This window comes from Phyllostomus hastatus, unplaced genomic scaffold (assembly GCF_019186645.2).
Source record: "Phyllostomus hastatus isolate PE091 unplaced genomic scaffold, TTU_PhHast_1.1 phas_contig_1, whole genome shotgun sequence".
Lineage (NCBI taxonomy): Eukaryota > Metazoa > Chordata > Mammalia > Chiroptera > Phyllostomidae > Phyllostomus > Phyllostomus hastatus.
Window position 1 is genome coordinate 4613780 of NW_025333498.1, and position 22652 is coordinate 4636431.

A 22652-nucleotide genomic window follows, 5' to 3' on the forward strand; every position below is an offset into this window, starting at 1 on the left:
TCAGTTAAATCCTTTTGAGTGCCCACAGTTTCTCGCTGAGACTTTGGTACTTACCTAAAATCCTTTATGCTCTGATTTTGTAACAGGGTACAGCCAAGAGGGGGGCCCCAAATAGGGATTTGGAATGGGGCCCAGAACTCAAGGTGTTCAGGAAGTATTAAGATGTCCTCACCACCACCCCCCCCCCCACACACACACACATTCGTGTGGGTTGGGGGAAAGGACAGATGGAGCAGGGCCATTGAAAGCTGTTCTGCATAGCAACCACTTTGCAGCTAACCTCTGGTGTGGTCATTTAACATATCTATAACCTTTAACTGGTTACATAGTTATGTTAAATAGCTGTGGCCATGCTCTGAGCCAGGGGAATGGAAGTAACTGGGGGGCAGGTCCCCCGAGTTACAGCACCTGTGTGGGAGCTTGGAGAAGATTGGCTTCATGACGTGGGGCCATGCCTGCCCAGACTCACAATGGCAGCCCAGAAATGCTGGAAGGATATGAGTGCTGGCAGGTGTAATTGATTGTAGGAAAAGTGCTGGAAATGGGGCTGCAGAGAGAGATTGGTGCGGGGATTTAAACTCAGATACGGCAGCCATTGAGGGGGGAGAACCATGTGTCTTTGGCTGAGTGGGGACTCCCCCAGCCCTGCAAGAGAGAATCACCATGCGGCTTTAGCAGAGATTCGCCACTCAGCTTTGGCAGGGTGGCGACCCCCCCTCCTTGCAGCCATTGAGGAGGGAGAACCATGCAGTTTTGCCAGAGTGGGGACCCCCCGCAGCTTTAGAAGGGGGAACCACCACCTGGCTTTAGCAGAGATCCTGGCGACACAGCTGGTGGTGCCGGAACCGAGGGAGGCCTACCAGCTGAGATGGATTACTGAGAAGAACTGGGGGCTGCCTGAGCCATGGACTTCTATTTCCTTTCCTGAGATACAGTACCCCAGACTAGGCAAAGGGGGAGGGAAGGACTGTGCGTGTTTGTGGGTGTTTTAAGGCACTTTGGGATTTTTTTATGAAGACATTAGGTCACTACTTTAAGTCTGTACAGCATTAAATAAACATTTCCTTTCCTTTTCACGAATCTCTGGCATTGAGAGATGTCTTTCCTATAGGTGGCGGACATAACGAACTTGGGGGCTCCTTTCGGGTAATAGCATATCGTCCCGGGACCCCCTTTGTTCTGTAACACTTTCAGCATGAAGTTCATGATCCTTAGTGTAATAGTAACCACTGCTTACCTCTCCAGTGACAGGTGTTGAAATGTCCTCATATGTTTCCTACATTCCATCCTTGTGAATGGCTGAGCCACTTCTGTGATTTCCCTCATTTCCAGATTTTGTACATACTTGCCACCCCTATCCCTGACTTTTGTTTCATTGCCTCCAACTTAATTATTGAGTGCCTCACTCACATTTCTTCTTTTCTGGAAGCTGCCCTCAATTCTTCCCCTCTACTTCAGGATTGAAGAAATGCCTATTCTTTGTGCTCTTATACTGTCCTCCATGTCGTAAAAATATTGACAGTGGACTGTAATTTTTGGTCTGTCTCCTGCTAGGTTGGAAGGATTAAAGTACTATAATTATCATGTAGAAATATTTATCAGCCATAGAATATAAACACAGCTACCATTATCCCTGTGAATAAAAAAGAAAAAATAAGATTCTGGGAAATTAAATATTTAGGAAATGTATTTTCTTTTCTATATCTCAGTTCCCATGTGCAGAGCTTTGAAGGAAATGGACTTAATTAGTACTTCTGAATCACACTGTTACTGCTACAATCAAAATTCCCAAGTGGAGTGGAAGTGGAAATACATATGGTCAACTGTGCAGGTAAGACTGTTCTTTTAAATCATATCTTAGGAACAGGGAATTAAAATGTACTATTTCAATAGTAGAAAGTAGCTTTTGTATGACTTAGAGCTGTGTATCAGTGTGAAAGCTGGGTTACAGATCATACACAGTGGCTCAAGAGGAGGGGTGTGGGCGAGGGGACATTTAATTCTGCATTTTCTTTACCAGTCTTTCTCCAAACCACTCCAAATAAATATACTGTCTAAGTGAGTACAGTGTACTTGCTATGTAGACAGAGATCAAGAAAATACTGTCTTGCTTACTTTACAAAATAATTGCTATTCCAAGCCCCTCTAGAAATTCTGAGTTTACCTCTAATCCCAGGTATGGCCAAGATACAGTAGTTACTCTTGATAGCACAATACTTTACCTCATTCAACGTTTAACAAATATTTATTGAGCACCTACTAAGTACCAGGAATTTTAGGCACTTAGGATATATCAGTAAACAAAACAGATACTTATAATATTTATACTCTTGGTGGTGGGGATAGGGTGGGATAAGCTATGAATATAAAAGAGAAGAAAATTATAAAGCTAGTTAAGTGCTATGAAAAAAAGAAAATGTAGAGGAAGATAAGTGGATTGAGGGAGATGGAAGGCAAGTTGCAGTATTTAAAAGTAGTTAGGGTAGAAGGTGACATGTGAATAAGATTTCAACAAAGTGAGTGCATTACCCAAGAAGGTATCTAGGCAAAGAGAGTTCTAGGCTGCAGGAATAGCTAGGATATATACTGCTGTAAAATGACTAATTTTGCCTATGTAGGCAATGAATATTTTCAGCACATAATTTAAGACTATGTCGAGATCCAATTCCTCATCAAACTTTCATCACCTGGTTTTATTATCCATTAATGATGCTTGCCTGAATCAGTTATCATGATATTTGTGAAAGGGTGATTTTTCTAATTTCATTATTTCTTCTACATTCATGAGTTTTTCCTCCTCCAATTTATTTATATCCACATAATCTCAGGGATTGCCAGTCATTCATTGGATTAAAATCCATTACTTGGGTTTTTTGATATTTATTTTGCCCTAGATTTGGCCAGTAGGAGCCCCTTCAAACTAGCCCCTGTGACCTTTAAACATGTGCCCATTATTTGAGCACATCCTTACCTTCTGACAAACAAGAAGTTCCAGGCTTATCTTGCAATTTCTTAGACCCAGCTCTATAACCATATATTTTTCCAAGGAGCATTCAGTGTTAGGTTTATTGCTACTACAATATCCCTGTCATATGTATACACACACACACATACCCATTCACCTGCAAAAGTATCTATTTCTATCTACATTGAAAGCCATGAGTTCTGATTTCTCTAATACTATTTATTGAGTTAATTCTAACCTTCCTCTTTTCCATATCTGTAATTCCCTTCTTAGAAAAACCTGGTTCCCATTATACTCAATATATTGATTTATTTGCCTAATCCTAGAATACACTGAAAATAATTTCATACTTGTAAGCTGTACCACTGTATAAAACAAACCTAGTAATAAGAGTTCAATATTTGTTTACAGTGTGTTTTTATCTTTATTTTGAGGGTATATAGTATAAATACTGGGCTCAGAAGTTATTTGGGTCAATTTGTTTCCACCCATCTTCCTTCAATATGGTTGTATTATTCATTTGAGATATATTTGTTTTTATTCTCATTTTAGGGTTGATTTTATTATTTTTTTGTTATGTACAATATTAATATTAATAAGTACACAAAGGTATTTTCAGAGAAGTGTCACTGTCCCTCATATTCCTCTATGCAAACCCTTGTTGGTAGTCTTATTAGTTCCTGGTATATCTTTCCTGTGTTTCTTTTTGCAAAAGTGAGCAGCAATGCATATTAATAAATGCTGCTTAAAGCCATGAGACTGAGGAGTGAGTTTAGATGGAGAAGAGAAGAGGACCAATGACCAAGCCTGGGTCAGTGACGAGGAAGGGGTCAGCCGAGGAGAGGGAGAAGAAGCAGTTAGTGAAGAAGGTGTCCAAGAAGCCCTGGGGGAAGGAAGTGTAGCAAGGAAAAGGGACTGATCAACAGTGCCAAATACTATTGATGGGTCAGATAACATAACTTAGAATGAATTAATCGTTTGAATTAGGAACATGGACGCCACTGGTGACCGTGTCAAGGACAGCCTGATGGGAACAAAAGCCTGACTGGAGTTGGTTAAAGAGAATGGGAGTAGAGGAACTGCAGACTGCAGGGGAAAGTGGCATCAATGGAAGGCTTTTTAAGTGAGAGAATGTCAGCATATTTGTATGCTGGTAGAAATGGTCTAGAAGAGGAGGAAGAAGTGTGGTGGGATGTTTTTAAGTAGGCAAAGGTGGATCAGATCCAGTGGAAAAGTTGGGGGCTTGCCTTGAGAATTGAACTTGCAGATATCTGGCAGTTTCCTCCCCACAGGCCAGAAGCAGATCATGTGCCTGCAGATGCTGACGGGTGGGGTTATGGTGTAGGGGCTAGTCAACATTATTTTCTGGTGTTTTCCATTTGAAGTAGGAGGATCACCAGCCAAGACTGAGGAGGTGGAGGAGGTGTTGGGGAATTGATGAAGGAGAAGTTGTGAAATCCTTGTGGAAGAGAGTAGAAGTGTGAATGGGTAGGAATGTGTGGTGTGAATGCCTGCATCTTTCAAGTCCCATTCAGGTTCACAGTTGTGGGTGTAAAGTGAGACCACTGTATGTTTCTCTAGCATAGTCAGTGGCAAAAATGCAAGAATGGAATATGTAGAGGGCTGGATTTTGGAGGTGGGCATCACAGAAAAAGAGGGATGCAAGAGTCAAGGGTACACGTAAGGCAGTGGTTCCTAATGATGCATCTTGGAATTTAGCTGGATGAGAAGGGGCTAAGTTCATCAAGAGGGTGAAGAATAGGATAAAGATGCTTGATCTATGGGGGAGTCAAAGGCTTGCTGGGATTGGGGTGCTAAAGGGGACATGCTGGAAAGATAGGAGGTAGTGGTCGGCCAATGAGATGCATGAAATACAACCTGTATTTGGGACCTCATTTGGGACTGACAAGGTCCAGCATGTGGCCATGGGAGTGATTCGCTGACGTGAGTAGAGGACAAGAACAGAAGAGGAGAGGAGCTCAAGGAACTGAGAGGCCAGTGTATTGGAAGGAGTTTGGTGTGTGTACCGTGTATGTTGAGAGAACAACAGTAAGCCAGAGACTCAAGTCCAAGAGAAATGAGGGGTAGGTAGACAGTGGGTGATACCACCTGATGCCTGAGATTCAGAGCTGGTGCTCTCACTCTCCTTTTCAGGCTTGCCCCAGTCTTGGACAAAGAAGAGAAATAGAGGGACAGATAAAGGCAGCAGCAGAGTTGCCATTTAATGGTAACTGGGTTGTCACCATGGTTGGCATTGTAGCTAGTGCTTTGCTGCGAGTCTTGAATGGGACCAGAGGCTGAGTTCTGGTCCTTCTTCAGGAGGCTGGTGAGAGAAGCCAGAATTACATGAGTTTGGCTGATCAGAAGAAGGAAGCACTTGTTCTCAGTCACAGTGGAAAATGGTGGATAGATAAACCCTGTTCTCATATGTTTATAACCAAATAGTTTGCCACCTCTTACTTTCTGTCTCTTTGTTTACATGTCCCTTGGCCACAATAGCCTGCTAGAAGAGGGAGTTTGATCAGTCACAACTCAGGGGAACAAACATCTACTTTCAAAAATGTCTGTGCTGCAGTGCATGTTGGTTTATCTGTGGCATCAAAACAGTGCCTCATACATCTGCCTGTTCTTTACTCACCAGTCTTGGGCTCTCTACTCCTCTGCTTATCATTTTAAGAAACGTCTTGTGTTTATGAAATTGTGTATTCTTGTTTTATAGGTGAAAATTACCAGTTCAGACCTGCTCAGTATTGTATATATCACAGAAAGACAAAATTGCCAGTATCCAGAAACGATTCTATCTGTTGTCAAATGTGTGATTCATAAATTGTGGGTACCAAATGACTCTCATGAAATAACCATAACCATTGATTCGTATGAGGAGACTGTGTGCTTCGCTGTGAAGCCTGTCAGAAATTATACAATACGTGTGAATCGAAGCAGTAAGTCTGTTTTTATTATACTGGACTTTCTTGGGTCAGTTTTTCTGGAGTGACATTTCAGTATATTGACTTTTCTCTTTAGTCGCTAACATTACCTTGACACAAAATCTTTGTTTTGTGTATGTGTCTTTTTTACTCCAGTTGTGGATTTCAGACTCCTCCTTGTGTTTGTGGCAGGCATTTTCCTCTTCTTTTATGCAAAGACCTTGAGTCAGTGAGTATTCATTTTTACTTTCTTAACTTTGTAAATCAAAAAAATTACAGGACATATTTGATGCTATGCTAAATGTTACCACACTAGTTTGTAGGTAGTTCTTTCTTTAGGTTTTGTAAACAATGGGTCTGAAACTCATGCTTGAAAAGCCTTTAAAACCAGTAATAGTTATTTGTATAGTAATGATATGTAAACATTACAGGATGCTTCCTCATGCATTATTTTGTATTACATAGTAATATATATTATTTTAATTTATATGGTCCTCTTAACAACTACATGAGCTCTGTATTAGGGTTCTCATTTTGTAGATGAGAAAACAATTGTCTGTCATCACATGACTACTTCTTGCCAGGGCTGAGATTTATACTCGAGTTTTCTGATGCCAGATGCCTTGCTCTCTCTATTATATTCAGGCTGCCTTCCAGATTTGAGGCTTTGATACAGAAGACTGAATTTAACAAATTTCTAATAAATGTATTATGCTAATATTTTGTTTCTAACAACTTCACTAGTGAAAGAGAAAGCTCTTTCCAATAACATTTTACTTCTTAGCTTGCTATTCTTAACATTGTTTACTTTTGAGTTTTTCCTTATAACATAATCACGTGTTTAATATCTATGGTTCTCATAAATGGAATGTTGCTGTAAAGCTTGAACTCAGAAGAGCTGAGCTGGAATCCTGAATCCTCTAGTTAGCAGATACTGACATGGGGAAGGTCTTTAACTTCTTGGTGCCTTAGTTCACTTCCCTGTAAAATTCAGGATAGCTGTTTCACGGGGCTGTTGTGCGTGCATGTAAGCTCTCAGACAAGTGCCTGCTGCATGACAGGTGCTCAAAAATCACTGTTGGACCAGATTCTGAACAGAAGATAGCCCAGACATTCTGTTTTGAGAATGTCTGTTTTAGTAGCAACCTTTTTACCATAAATTTCAAGTAGATATATCATTTTATAAGAGTATGGCTACTGTCAAGTTAAACGTGTTTTTCATAATGAAAGTGGGGCTTGTCATTTAAATAGCTTTCATTTGCTTGTCTTGACAGACGCCCTACTTTTTATTACTCTTCGGGAACTGTACTAGGTATTCTGATGATATTTGTCTTTTTCCTGCTGCTGGTGAAAAGGTTTATTCCTAAGGTATGTATACTATGTGCAGATGAATAAAAATGGAAATTAGGATATCCACAGACATGAAAAATTTAATTGATTAAATTAATTCACATTGATTATGACAATTCCTAATTCAAACTATATTTCTACATTGTATAAACTGGCTTTAAAATGTATCTTTTTCTAGAGATTTCATATTTACTTGTTACTGTATGTGGGCTTACATATTAAGTCTTGGTGGCACCTTTTTTTGAGACCCTTTTATTTTCTAGATAATGTGTTTTTCTTATGTGTGACAGGGGCTCATTCTATGCTAAGTGAAAATTTCTCCTGTCTTAGCATAGCTGAGAACTCTCATGATGCATTGAATAACAGTATTACTACATCTGGGGATTTCTTTATTATTATTAGTTTTCCAAAGCAGAATGCTTTATGCTTAGTTGAGGATAAATAGTTGTTCATGATGATAATGTTGTAATTTTTCTGATTAAAGCTTGCAATTCCAGCATTATTTTGAGATAAATTTACTCTTTAGAACAGTGCTTCTCCAGCTTTAATGTACATGCAAGTCACCTGAGGATCCTGCTGAAATGCAGATTTTGATTCAGGATGCTGTGGTGGGGCCTGAGAGTCTGCATTCCAGCAAGCTCCCAGGTGATGTCAGAGCTGCTGGTGCATGGACCATACTTTTCATCAGACCCTAGAGAGTGTTGAATTGACTTCAATGCAGTTTGATATGAAAAATATCTGATACAAAGGGTTTATTTGTTTACTTCTATTTTTGTGAGAGAGAATGAACCAAAAACTGTGCCATTTATTTTCTTCCACACACAGTATAGCACCTTTGGGGCTTTAATGGTTGGTTGTTGGTTTGCTTCAGTGTATGTGGTGTACCTATTCATGGAAAATCTGAAGTGGCTGTGGTATGAAAACAGAATATATATATTAGGTAGGTAAAATTTTTTAAAAATACATTCAATTGTTGGAAAGCTGAAATGTACAACTAGAGGCCACCTTTTGGCATATATTTCCAGCATCTAAATTTTCATTTTGAACTAAGAAGTGCTGTTAAAAGTAATATTTTATGCCTATCGTTGATGATTTTAGATCTTATTTTAGACTCTCTCCTTATGACATCCTACTTAGTTTTCTATACTGCTGATCAAAAGAGCAAAATATCGTTTGCCCCTTTTGACTGTGTATGCTTTTGAATCATAGTTAAACTCCAACCACATCTAACTTGTAATGAAAAAATTTCTCTAAAATGTGGTTTTTTATATCTTTTTCTTGATGTATTCAGTACGAAAGATGAGAAATCCTAAATATAAATGACTAGTGAAAACTTGACTTTTCAGAAACAGGGAGGCTATTACGAAACCACTTGGCCCAGGCTGGTGTGGCTCAGTTGGTCAGAGCATTGTCCTGTACACTAAAAGGTTTTGGGTTTGATTCCAGGCCAGGGTGCATGCTGGAGGCAATCAATTAGTGTTTTTCTCTTACATCAATGTCTTTCTCTCTCTTTCTTCTCTCTCATCCCCTTCCTCCCTCTAAAAGCAATGAAAAAGATGTCATTGGGTGAGGATTTAAAAAAAGACAACAAGAAACTACTTGTTTTCTTTGTTTCATGTTACCAAAAAATTAACTTTTTCTAATGATTTTTAATTGGAAAATAATGGAGAATGAGAGAATTAGTTTTCTTCTAACCCCAAATTTCTCACATAAGTTTACTTATCCAAAACAAAAGCAGTAAATTTTTTGTTTCATGTTAAGATTTTATGTTTTCAGTCCATTTTTCTTTTTATGCTAAAGTATTTTTAAAGTAAATTACTGATATCATGATGTATTCCCCCATATCAATGATTTTCAACCAGTGTGCCACAAGAATATTTAAAACATGCCATACCTGACTAGTTAGTCAGGGACACCGACCTCTTTTCCCTTAGACTGTCAAATAAAAAAAATAACAATAGCCAACACAATAGCCATAGGGCGTGAAAGAATCAAAATTATACTTATTTTATGTTTGTCAGATCGGCAAAAAAATTTTTTTCGTGTGCCGCAAAATTTTAGTAATTAGTTTATGTATGCCATGAGATGAAATGGGTTGAAAATCACTGCCCTAAATACTTCACTAAGCATCTTTTAAAAAAGGAGAGCATTTTCCTCTATAGTCAAGCAAGTGTTAAATCTAAAAAATATTTAGTAATTAACATAAAATTATCTATTACCCAAACCATGTTTAAATTTCTTAAATGTCTTTGATCGTTGGTTTTTATAAGCTGGGATATACTCCACAATCGTATTTCGTATCTGTTATGTCCTGTATCTTTTAAGCTATAACAATTCTTTTTTTATCACAGCGATATGCTGAAGAGACCAAGCTAGTTGTCCTATAGAATATCTCACAAGGATTTCTCTGATTACTCCTTTGTGATATAATTTAACTTTGTTTCTCTCTCCCCTGTATTTCCTGTTAACTGGAAATGAGATCTTGAGGCCCGCTTAGACACAAATGAAACACTCGGTGGAGTATCTAAGAGGCCATGTGCACTTTACTGGATCACCACAGGGGACACAGAATATCTTGTCATCCCACCATTATTAGTACTGAAACTGAGCACTGGATTGTGAGGGTGACAGCCTCATACCTCCATTGTAAAATTATATTTTTGTGTGTTTGACTAAAAGGTAAAAATGAAAAATAGGGTTTGTAGCACATTGTGACATACGCTGAGGCTTATCCCTGACCAAAGCAATCATAATAACATTTGCCCTTTAGGACTCTGGACTGAAAAATAGACATATATTATAATAATTTATGATTATACATCCTTAATTATTGCAAGTCAGGCTAGTATCTCACATGGAAGGAACAACTAGCCTTAATACCTTTTTCAGTTTTACTCCTTTGGAAAAAGAAAACAAAAATAAAGATTTTTTTCTGGTATGTTCTTAGGTCTCAGTCAAGGCTCTGACAAGTTTTTCACATAAATTTTCAAATTCAGATTTATATTAGTTTACATGCTTTTGCTTTTACAGGCTATGTCTTGATAGCTGGATTTTTCAGCTTTGCTCTTTGTTACAAACACGGGCCCCTTGTTGATGAGAGGAGCATACGTCTCCTGACATGGATACTGCAGCTCCTCTCCCTGTTTCTCATCTATTGTGGTGCCACCATTCCTCAGTTCGCATATGCAGTTATGATCCTCCTGCTGTTGTCCAGGAACCTGCACGGCCCAGTGAAAGCTTTCAGTTATATGATGTGGTATGTATCTTTCTTCCTGATAAATTTGACGTTCTGAGCTCTGGTTTTACTTATTGTTTGGGGGAAGTTTTGGACATATCATATTTAATCTCATAATTAACTGCATTTCATCTGGAGATTTCCCTGTGAGAGAGTGGAGGATAGAGAATGGAAGCATCTGGTCTAATCTCCATTGAAGTCTTCAGAGGTACACCACCCATCACCTGGTAATTATAGCTCACCCAGAATTCACTAACGCCAGTGGCAAAATTACTTGGGCTCTGGGTTACCTAAAATTTCTACTTTCATTCTATATTTCCTTGCATACCGCTTTAGAGGTATTTGTTGTGTTTATGAGATAAGAGTTAAGGAACAGAAATGAATCATAAATGGTAGAAAGGTATTATTTATATTTAGGAATTTCTTTTCTCTTAGGTTTTAAGTTAAGACTTAAACCTTTTGAAAGTATAGAAAGGTGAAGTAACTTCTATCGTGGTAGCTTTCTTATTCATGCCTGTCCTCATTCACTGAGTCTGACTGAACACCTGTTTTCATGTCAGGTGCACAGATGAAGGAAACTGCCCCTTCTTTTGAGGTGTACTTGCTGAGGCGGAGGCATACATTGTTATATATTTGAAGTGTTAAAAGAGGCCTGCCCAGGCTTATAAAGGGATATGGCATATAAAGTTCGGAAAAGTTTCAGGAGGTGAGATTACTGGGTCGAATCTTAATGAGTCAAGATAGCCAGATTCATTAAATGTAGGAAGGGCTTTCCCGACAGAGAGAAAGCCCAGTCTGGCACCATCATGAGGCAGGTGAGTGAGATGGGCTTTGGATGGGTCATGGAGGCATCATAGGCCATGCTAATAAATCTAGTCTGACCCTGTATACAGTGGAAGGAGGTAACCAGTATGTATTTTAGTCACTGAGCCCTGACTGATTTCTAGGCAGGACTATGTATCCAAATGGTCGGGGCCCCAGCAGGTACTGAGTGAGTAATACAAGCAGGGGTAAGGCAGTGGGGTGATGATTAGGACTATGGGAAATATTACAATGCAACTTCATTGAAAATGGGGAAGTTACTGCTCAGTTTGAGCTGATTGTTGCCATCTGGGAATGTGGGCCCTACTTTACCAGATCTTCTGTTTTTCTAGAAAAGCTAGGAATATGTATTAGAATGTGAGTTCTAATGATTTTTAAATGTTGGCAACTAATCTGAAAATAAAATTATTCCATAAGCAAAAATCAAAGTTGAGTCTATGATCACTCATCAGGCAGTGGGATGTGATCTTTCTGTCATCTGGCAGAGGGTGGATATAAGGGGAGAATCTGGGGCAGACCAGTCATCAGACACCACAATGCTCCAGGCAAGAGAGGATGAGGACCCGGAGTAAGGCACTGAGACCAGGGTGGACGAGGGAGTTAATAAATGTTTCTGAGGTAAACTTGGCTGAAACAAAGGAGACTGTGGTAACTGATAGTTAATGATCTAGTGACCGCATGTGTGGTGATGTCGCAGGTTCAAGAGTGCACCAGTGTCAGGACAGAGGCCTCATGCAGAGGATGTTGGTGAGGCTGAGAGGCAGCAGAGCCAGGTTGGAGGGGCTGTTGCTGGCTGATCTCTGCCCTGTGTCAGGACCCAGTAGTGAATGGGATTACCAGAGGTCCCTATGTGAGGAGGATGCTGACCACTTCACATCCTCCAGGCCTCTGGCCATTTACCAGGCTTGTATTTTGAGGAACCTAGGATAGAATTTTTTGTATGATGGTTCTTTTAAGCACTTATTGTGCATGCTGTTATCATGAATGTAATAAGCAAAATGTATAACTTAATCATATTTTCATTTTGCTAGTGAATAATTATGTGAAGACTTAGGAGATAAACAGGAATTTATTTATTGGTTAAATAATAGACCAGAGAAATAATACCTTGATTTCTAGAGCACTTTCTAGTTTGCAAAGAGCTGTCTGAATATATTTTAACAATATATATTATTATGATATTATGGCTTTTTTTGTTTATTTTTTAAGTGTATTTTATTGATTATGCTATTACAGTTGTCCCATTTTCCCCCCTTTATTCCCCTCCATCCTGCACCCCACCTCCTACTGGCATTCTGCCACCTTAGTTCATATCCATGGGTTGTACATATAAGTTCTTTGGCATCTCCATTTTCTATACTATTCTTAGCCTCCTCCTGTCTATTTTATATACCAATTACTCTTCTTATTCCCTGTACCTTTTCCCCCATTTCCCTCCCTCCCTCTCCCCACCCACAGCCCTCCATATGATCTTCATTTCTGTGATTCTGTTTCTGTTCTAGTTGTTTGCTTAGTTTGTTTTTGGTTGTTTTTTTTATTACATTCAGTTTTTAATAGTTGTGAGTTTGTTGTCATTTTAATGTTCATATTTTTTATCATCTTTTACTTATATAAGTCCCTTTTAACATTTCATATAATAAGGACTTAGTGATGATGAACTCCTTGAACTTGACCTTATCTGGGAAACACTTTATCTGCCCTTCCATTTTAAATGATAGCTTTGCTGGATAGAGTAATCTTGGAAGATCCTTGCCTTTCATGATTTGAATACTCCTTTCCAGCCCCTTCTTACTGGCAAGGTTTCTTTTGATAAATCAGCTGGTAGTCTTATGGGAACTCCTTTGTAGGTAACTCTCCTATTCTCTTGTTACTCTTAAGATTCTCTCCTTATCTTTAATCTTGGGTAATGTAATTATGATGTGCCTTGGTGTGTGCTTCCTTGGGTCCCACTTCTTTGGGACTTTCTGGGCTTCCTAGACTTCCTAGAAGTCTATTTTCTTTGCCAGATTGGGGAAGTTCTTTATTATTTATTCAGGTAAGTTTTCAATTTCTTGCTCTTCTCCTTCTGGTATCCCTATGATTCTGATGTTGGAATGTTTAAAGTTGTCCTGGAGGTTCCTAAGCCGCTCCTTGTTTTTTTGAATTCTTGTTTCTTCATTCTGTTTCGGTTCAATGTTTATTTCTTCTTTCTGCTCCAAACCATTGAGTGTCTATTTCCTTCCTTTCCCTGTTGGTTCCTTGTACATTTCTTTTCATTTCACTTTGCATAGGCTTCACTTTTTCCTTTATTTTGCAGCCATACTCAACCATTTCTGTGAGCATCCTGATTACCAGTGTTTTGAACTCTGCATCTGATAGGTTGGCTATCTCTTCATGGCTTCGTTCTGTTTTGGGAGCGTTGCTTTGTTCTTTCATTTGGGCCATATTTCTTTGTCTCATGCACGTGTTATGTTATAAGGGGCAGAGCCTTAGGTATTCACTATGGTGGGTCTCGTCATGTCACTACATTGTGGCACTGTATGTGGGAGAGGGGTCCTAGAGCAATGCATCTTGTTTGGCTCTCAGCCGGCTTTCAGTCACTTTCCCTGCTACCCACAAGCAAATCTGGCTCTTCTGGTGCTGATTCCCAGGTAGGTGGGTTTGTATATGTTCTAGGATCCTGTGGATTTCTCCAATGAGCTCTCCTATGAGAATGGGAGTTGTTCCTCCCTGTTTATCTGCATGCATATGTGGCACTGCCAGCTGCCATCATGCCCACCCATTCCTCCAGCCGCCACTTTGCTATGTGTCCTCTCTGCCCTGACTGCCCGTCTCCACACCTCCTACCAGTCTAGATGAATGTTTCTTTAACTACTTGGTTGTCGGACTTCCATACAGATCAATTTTTTGGCAGATCTTGTTGTTTTTTGTTTTTAAATTTGTTGTTGTCCTTCTTTTGGTTGTGTGAGGAGGCAAAGTGTATCTACCTATGCCTCCATCTTGGCTAGAAGTGCCAGATCCTACTTTTTTTATTATTTTACTTAATTGAACACTTACTATGGACCACTCACTGTGCTAACAGCACTTTGTACGAAATATTTCATTTAATTTTACTGTGACCTCATAAAGTAGATGTTACTGGGGGTTTTTTTGTTTGTTTGTTTTTTGTTTTTGTTTTTTTAATATGAGCAAACTGAGGCTTAGAACTGTTAAGAAATTACCCCAGCTCACACAGTGGGTGAACCCCAAAGCCAGGACTGTGCCTCAATCCTCTGCTCGGAAGCCAGGGCTTTTCCTCTAAGGAAGCCAGCCTAGGCATTCAGAAAAGGAGAAGGAAATAATGTCAGCAGTTCCCTAATCCAGCATATCATCCTCCAGACGATCATTAAAAGTAAAAAGATTTTGTAATAGCATAATCAATAAAATATATTTTAAAAAAAGTTAAAAAATTTCTCAGGACCCTATCCTGAAAAAAATATATGTTCAATATGCCTGGTGGTAATTCTGATGCTTATCTAGATTTTGGAATCTTTGGTTAAATTAAAATTTAAGCTACCCAAAACCTTTTCTAAAAAAATTCATTTATAAATATATACGTTAAAACCTTATCTTCATTACCATTTTTATGAGATTGTTTCCTTTAGGACCTTGCTGTTAGGACAAAATTCTAGTCATGAGCCCTTCAGCATGTAGCAAAGCAAGAATTATTGTAAGTTATTGTACATACATGACCCTTGTACAGTATTTACTCCCTCTGTCGGGAATTAGTCAGAATCACCACCACTAGGTGGAGGTGACATCCCACAAATCCTTCTGTTTTTCTCTCTAGAAGATAAATGGTGAATGATTACTGGGACTCCATAAAAGGACATCCCAAAGGCTTGCTTTTGTTAGTGCCCAAGAAAATCCGCAGGCCAAGAATAAAGAAGCCAGACTTTTAATTGTCTGGTTGTGTGATTAGAAATCACTGAGGAAGAAAGATACAATTAACATTTCTATTGGAAATTGATTTTTCAAGTATATTCTATTGATTATGCTATCACAGTTCCATATTTTTTCTCCCCTTTATCCCTCCTACATCCTGCAGCCCCCTAACCTCCAGCATCCCTCTACCCTCTAGTTTATGTCCATGGGTTGTACATACTAAATTCTTTCGCTTCTCCATTTCCTATACTATTCTTGATTTCCCCGTCTATTTTGTACTTACCAGTTACGCTTATTATCCCTGGTACCTTTTACCCCTCAATTTTCTTCCTCACCCTCCCCATTGATAACCCTCCATGTGATCTTCATTTCTGTGATTCTGTTCCTGTTCTAATTGTTTGCTTTCTTTTTGTTTTTTAGGTTCAGTTGTTGATAGTTATGAGTCTGTTGTCATTTTATTCTTAATAGTTTTTGATCTTCTTCTATTTCTTAGATAAGTCCCTTCAACATTTCATATAATAAGGGCTTGATTATAATGAACTCCTTTAACTTGATCTTATCTGGGAGGCACTTTATCTGCCCTTCCATTCTAAATGACAGTTTTGCTGGATAATCTTGGATGTAGGTCCTTGTCTTTCATGATTTGAATACTTCTTTCCAGCCCCTTCTTGCCTGTAGGTTTCTTTTGAGAAATCAGCTGACAGTCTTATGGGCACTCCTTTGTAGGTAACTGTTACCTTTCCTCTTGCTGCTTTTAAGATTCTCTCCTTATTTTTAATCTTGGGTAATGTAATTATGATGTGCCTTGGTGTGTGCTTCCTTGAGTTCAATTTTTTTTTTTGATTCTTTGGGCTCTCTGGACTTCCTGGAAGTCTATTTCCTTTGCCAGATTAGGGACGTTTTCTTTCATTATTTGTTCAAATAAGTTTTCTATTTCTTGCTGTCCCTCTTCTCCTGGCAGCCCTATGATTTAGATATTGGAGCACATTATGTTGTTCCAGAGGTTCTAAAGCCTCTCCTCATTTTTTTGAATTGTTTCTTGTTTCTTCATTCTGTTCTGGCTAGATAATTATTTCTTCCTTTTGTTCCAAATATTGATTTGAGTCCTGATTTCCTTCCCTTCATTGTTGATTCCCTGTATATTTTGCTTAATTTCACTTTGTTTAACCTTCATTTCTTCCTTCATTTTTTGACTGAGCTCAGTCACTTCTGGGAGTATTCTGATTACTAGTGTTTTGAACTCTGTATCAGATAGGTTGTCTATTTCTTTGTCACTCAGCTCTTTTTCTGTAGTTTTGATCTGTTCTTTCCTTTGGGCCATATTTCTTTGTTTCAGCACCCCCTGTTATATTGTAAGGGGTGGAGCCTTAGATATTTGCCAGGGCAGGGCAACCCTTTTGGCTGGGTCGTGGCACTGTGGGGGAGGGATCAGAGAGGGAACAATGCTGCTTACTTGCTCCTCTCTAGCCCCACTTTTCAACAACTCTTCTGTGAGACTGGGAGTTTCTCCTGCTTTCCCAACCTCTACAGTATTTTACCGCTAGAGGTTTTGAGTCTAGTTTCCTGGTGAGCTGGCCCCTCCTCATCTGTGTGGTCCACTGCTTTACACGAGTCCTGTCCGCCCATCCAGCTGCCCATCTCAGATTCCTCCTGCTGGTCTAGATGAATGTTTCTTCAACTCCTTGGTTGTCAGAGTTCCATGCAGTTTGCTATTTTGGCAGTTCTGGTTGTTTATTGTTTTTCAGTTGGTTGTTATCCTTCTTTTGGTTGTGTGAGGAAGCAGAACATTTCTACCTACTCGTCCATCTTGGCTGGAATTCTTTCATAATGTATATTGGAAATGGATTATCACATGCCTTAGGTCATTTTTTAGGATGGTCCAGAGGAGGGGTAATGTACTCTCAAGCCCAAACTGCATGTTGTAAGTACCTCATTCACAATAACAACAATGAAAAGTATAGTATGGTATAAAGGAAGTTAAGAAATATTACTGTTACTGTCAACAAAATGTATTTTCAAAATCTTAAGGGTTAAATTGAATAACCGAATATAGCTAGGAATTTAGCAACCAAATGCCACATGTCTTAGGAAAATGAAGAAATGGTTTACATCAAAAAAGCTGGCAGTCAAGTATCTTACTGAAGATGAATACCGGGAGCAAGCTGATGCTGAAACAACCAGCGCTTTGGAGGAACTGCGCCAATCCTGCCTCAGACCCGGTTTCCCGTCATGGCTGGCCGTCTCCAGACTCCAGACTCCTAAGAAGTAAGCCCTGTTCAGCTACCCAGACCACAGCTTGGGTTAGAATTACTATGAAACTACCGTGATGGTTTGGTACAGTTACTCCAGATTAGAAACAGACTACTTCCCTGGATGACATATGCGGTGAAGGCTATTAGAGGTTGTTCTTCTTTTTCCCCATTACCAGTAGAACTGCTGATGTCGTAATAAATATTGATCTGATGTGTTTTATAAGGAAGGCCATATGACAACTTTCATATTAGGAGAAAGGTGGAATGGGCTTTGCCATCTGCTTCTCATTCTACTGATGTGGAAAATAATTTTTAAAGGTCACTAAGAGAGGCATATCTTACCCCAGCATCTTTTCCCTTACTGCTTTCCCTTCTTCATAGCTTTATTCAAATACTAATACACTCAAATTATAGATCAGAGGGGGAAAGTATTGACACTAAAATAATAAAGAATAAATCTAAGCTAATAAGAAAGAGAAAAGAGGAATTAGAAAACAGGAGTGGGTACATTTGGCAGCACTCAGTGCTTATGCCTATTTCTCTACGCTGTCCCTGAATGTCTCGAGAAGGATCACATAAGCCATTCCTGTTTTTACACCCACTGTGTAAATGCCATTCTGTTGCTGCGAAGCCCAGTTTAATTAAGGAGGATATGTAGCAAGGGAACTGTTATCTTTCAAATAAACCTTTCTATGATAATATTAACTTTATTTAAAACAAAAACTTAATAGGTTTGCAGACTTTGTTCTTGGAGGAAGCCACTTGTCACCTGAAGAAGTTAGTCTTCATGAAGAACTATACGGCCTTGGGGGTGCCTTTTTGGAAGACCAGCTCTTTAACCTGAGAGAACTACCTGACAGTCTAGCTGCACATTGACTTCATCTGCACAACGAACGGGTAAAAACCAAGAATCGTCTTATGGAACAGTCTATGGAACAGTAGCAAAAGCATTTGCTGTGGAGAAAAACCAAGTCACATTGGAAAGGGAAACTGAACTGTATGGAAGATAACTGATCATTCTTGGCCAGTTCTGCTATTTATTATACTGTAAGCTGCCAAGATTCTATGACTGGCATTACCACTTCCCTTGAATGAAGACTTTCATTAGGAACAAGGGAATTGTGTTGATCTTCAAGGGGCCAGTAAGCGTCAACAGGTGCCTTGTCAACACAGGGCATTAAATTCTCTCAAACCCCAGAACCTGTGTCAAAAGACTGTGCATTGTTCTTCCTAAATGTTATCAGTATAAGTGCTGGCAGAGACCTGAGATATGCTGGACGTATAGTCCACTGATGCTAATAAGTGTTAGTCAGTAAAGGGATTCTGAGGTCAACTAAGATTGATAAAAAGTTAGACAAAAGTACTTCAGGACTTCTCAGAACATTTAAAAATACTAGTGTACACTGTGAATCTCCTAAAGAGGAAAATTGTGTGTAGAAGTTTCCAACTTAATTTGATCACAGAACCATTCATCAGGTTGATATTCCTTAGTACTCCTGTTTAGAAAATGCTAATGATGGAGGAATTGAGGTTTGGGGACGTTAAACAACATGTTGAAGACCACAGAGCTATTTAAGGCAGCACTGGAACTAGAGCTTCAGCCCAAGCATTTCTTATGACTCAGGTAGAAGAGACGTTTAAAGGCAAGCCAAGAGGTCAACTCCCTACAGCCTTGGGTCTCACAGTATCAGTGACTTTATTTTTTAATAATGGCCAACTAGTTATTTGGTAATTGTGATAAAGAGAAACATTTCCCAAGATTATATTTTAAAGTTTTGATAAGACTTTTATAGATGTATAATAAGGATTAAAAATTAGAATTACTTTTTATATTTTTTTGTATTTTGAAATTGAAGACATTTAATGTCTTGTGACATTGCAAGCTAACTGGTTCATTTTTAAAACTTGTTTAGTTGCATATGCTGGTAACAATTTCCTACAAAACAGATTTGTGATCTTACAGAGAACACATCTTGTTTTTCCTAATTCATGATGTTAAACTTCAGAGTGAAACTCTGAGGCTCTGACCTTTTTGACCCTGAGTAATGGGGACCTAAAGAGGTCTAAGAAAAGATCTGAACATGGCAAAATCATCTAAGTGTTCAGATGTTGCTAAATTGATTCTCATTAAGAATCAGTGAGGCATTTTTGCTGTGATGGGACCATAAAGAATAGAGGCATAAAGAATGAGGACTCTTTCGCTAGAAGAGAGTTTACAGAGGTGGGACGTGTAGAGAATTCAGGCACTGCTTTCCCAAGCCAAATTTAGTAGAGTTGTTCTAAATTATTGAATAAGAGTGTGTCTACCCATTTGGAACTTTCTAGATTGATTTCCAAATGACATTTCCTCTTTAAGTCGTGTGTCAGTGTTTTACAGGTCTCTGTTTTTGCCAGACATCTTTTAATATTAGGAGCTTTGTTATTTTTGTGAAATGCACTAAATTCAATGTGTGCTTTCACATAGACTCTGATTTTAGAAATAAAATATCTTCCATTCAGATTTATGATCATGATGTTTTCTAAGTGTAAACAGTTCTAACATCATTTTTATGATAGTTCAACTTGATTTTTTGATAATTATATTTATTGGTTACACATTATAAATATGTCAGATGCCTCAGTGGTTGTGCTCACCACATTCGTCTCTCAAGACACAGTTTGTGTCCTATAAAATGTGTGTGAATAACATATGAAGAGTCTGCTGGCATTCCCAGGATACATCACAACCAAGACTGCCACTGGGCCACAAGACTGCCAGGGTAGAGAGCTGCTGACCAAGTTAGGTGTAACCATCACAATAAAAACAGCGAAAGAAAAAGAGCAACAGTCTTCCAGGATGTTGTTTTTCATGCTTTAAAAAAAGAGGAAGTCATGGAATTGTCAGTGTTTGTTATATGAGAACTGTGAAAAGCTAAATAATTAAAAGCATTGCTTGTAATATATTTGGTATTATTTCTGTTGTGTTTATTTGATTTGGGGTTTATTATAGGGCTGACCACCTACAAATAACTCTCATAAGAGATCTTTTGCCCTCCTTCCTCTTTTCCCAGTCTCTTTCTCCCTCCCCCTTCCTTTCTTTATTTAAAGGCCTTTAAAACACTTTAAATAACCATTAAGTAAAATAGCTCTGTCTTTCACAGGTGGTTGAAAGTTTGCTTTGAGTTTCACACCTTCAGAGGTGTGCAACTGTGGAGCCTAACAAAACTCTTTGTTGTGTTATTGCTTACACTAAGTGCCTCACAAAAGCTTACTGTTGTTAGCAAGCTGGGCTATTTGACACCAAAAAGTGTAGATGAGATATAGTGGAGGCGGCCATGCTTAAACATTCATATCATTCAGTGCTGTTTTTAAAAGTTTTTAAAACACATTTTACATATCACAAAAATGTTTTGGGAATTAGTTATATTTGTTTGCTAGTAATACTTAGGGATAAATTACAGGAGAGTGCCCATCTGACATTTAGGATATTTGAACTTATATCTTTTTTAAAAATTAGAAATTTAAGAAATTTTAGATTTCAAGAGCTTTAAAACAGATTATGGGTTTTATCAATCTATCTAAACATTTGGATGAATTAAGACCCATAAAATGATGTCAAGAAAAAGAATCTTACATTATTCTGTATGTGATTATTCCCTAGAGTTAGAGAAGTGCAATTTTTTAAATCAGCTTTTTGTCCAACTGGTAGAAGGATGCTGTGTATAGGTAACATAATGAATGTGGAATTTTGAAAAAGCCTGCAGTTAGAGGAATTTTAGGTGACTCCAGGAGCCACCTGCCTTCTGAGATACCCCACTGGGGATGACATTGATGAGTATGGATGTGACTCAGCCTTACTGATTCAGAACTTTCATTTTTGTCATTGCACCCTTAGAAGACCTTTCTCACATTAGCCAGTTCATATAGTGTCCATTTAGTGATTCATAGCCAACAATGTAACAGCATTAGGATAAAAACAGTTGAATCTATATAACCAGCAGATTCTCAGAAGACAGATCTGCAAGGGGTGAAACTGTAGTAAGAACATTGCTTGGTGAACAGAAAGAGGATGTGTTATATTAATCACATGTTTAATGTCATCAAACCAAAAAGTCTTATGCAAACACCCCACAATGGGACTAACCTTGCTAAAGCGATAGATAACCAGTTTATTGACAAAGACCACACCTTCCTTTATGTAGGCCCTGACAACTTTTTTTCTCCTTGTGACTGCTGTTTTTCTAATCTTTCGTTATTCATCAACATCTGAAATCCCTTCTAGTGGCCATGTTCATTAAAATATATTAAAATCTTCAGTCTTCCTCTGGCCTACAATCCCTGAATGTAAATTTCAGGAATTGTGTTAGATCCCCAGAGATTAGGGATAAGTATATATTTACCAGGATAAATCTTAGGAGGTGCATTCAGTGGGACAGCTGTTCTTGTTTATTATTTTAATAATTTGGGGGGGGTTGTTTTTAGGTTTGGTCCACTTTCCTAAAAAGCAGTGATAAAAGGAGAAAATGAAAGAGTATTAGTATTCATTGGAGATCTGTCAGGCAGTATACTAGGCACTTTTGGTGCATCCTCATTTGAACCTGAGAACCACTGTAACACATTTTAGTACTATTTCTACTTTACAGGTGAAGAAAAACTCAGAGAAGTAAGAGAAGGTTGCTGAAGAACATGTAGCTAAAGTGGTAGAACCAAAATATAAGCCCCAGTGTGTCAGTGCCCATGCCCTTTCTACTTCTTTTATTGACATCTTTTTAAAAACGTTAGTCAAAGAAGGGGCCTCATAGTGAATCCATTCAACACATGACTGCATCTCTTTATGTTATGGACGTGCCAGTGACTTGTGCCTTGTAGTTACGTGTATAGTAGATAATGGCCCACAACAGTGATTCTAAACTATCTAACAATACTTTTGTAAAATACACTAAAAATAAATTAGAAAAATTGAATAATTTTTCTAAAAGACATACCAGATATAAACCCTTCCTGATTTCTGGGTGACTGATCAGAGTCCCTGCCAACCTCTTGAGTTTTCTCTGCAGGGCTGCCACACCATCCAAGTCACCTCCAGAGGATATGTAGTCTGGCACTCACAACTAACAAAGTAGCTAGATTTCTAGGTATCTGAGACTATCTGGAAATCTTCCAGGGGTGTCCAAACTTTTGGCATTTCTGGGCCACACATTAAATACATTGTGACATGT

At 38.6% G+C, this 22652-nt stretch overlaps 1 protein-coding gene across 2 annotated transcripts in view; it reads left to right on the forward strand.

Annotated features, from left to right (window-relative positions):
* NEMP2 (nuclear envelope integral membrane protein 2) overlaps positions 1 to 20354 on the forward strand; it is a 28488-nt gene extending 8134 nt beyond the window's left edge. For both annotated transcript variants that reach the window (XM_045816728.1, XM_045816814.1), the window contains 8 exons: positions 1710 to 1831; positions 5685 to 5907; positions 6049 to 6121; positions 7167 to 7260; positions 8068 to 8182; positions 10273 to 10498; positions 17291 to 17467; positions 18186 to 20354. In XM_045816728.1, the coding sequence (XP_045672684.1) occupies positions 1710 to 1831; positions 5685 to 5907; positions 6049 to 6121; positions 7167 to 7260; positions 8068 to 8182; positions 10273 to 10498; positions 17291 to 17467; positions 18186 to 18330 (1175 nt within the window). In that variant the 3' untranslated portion in view covers positions 18331 to 20354. The remainder of the gene's footprint in view (positions 1 to 1709; positions 1832 to 5684; positions 5908 to 6048; positions 6122 to 7166; positions 7261 to 8067; positions 8183 to 10272; positions 10499 to 17290; positions 17468 to 18185) is intronic.
* The last annotated feature ends 2298 nt before the right edge of the window (positions 20355 to 22652 follow it).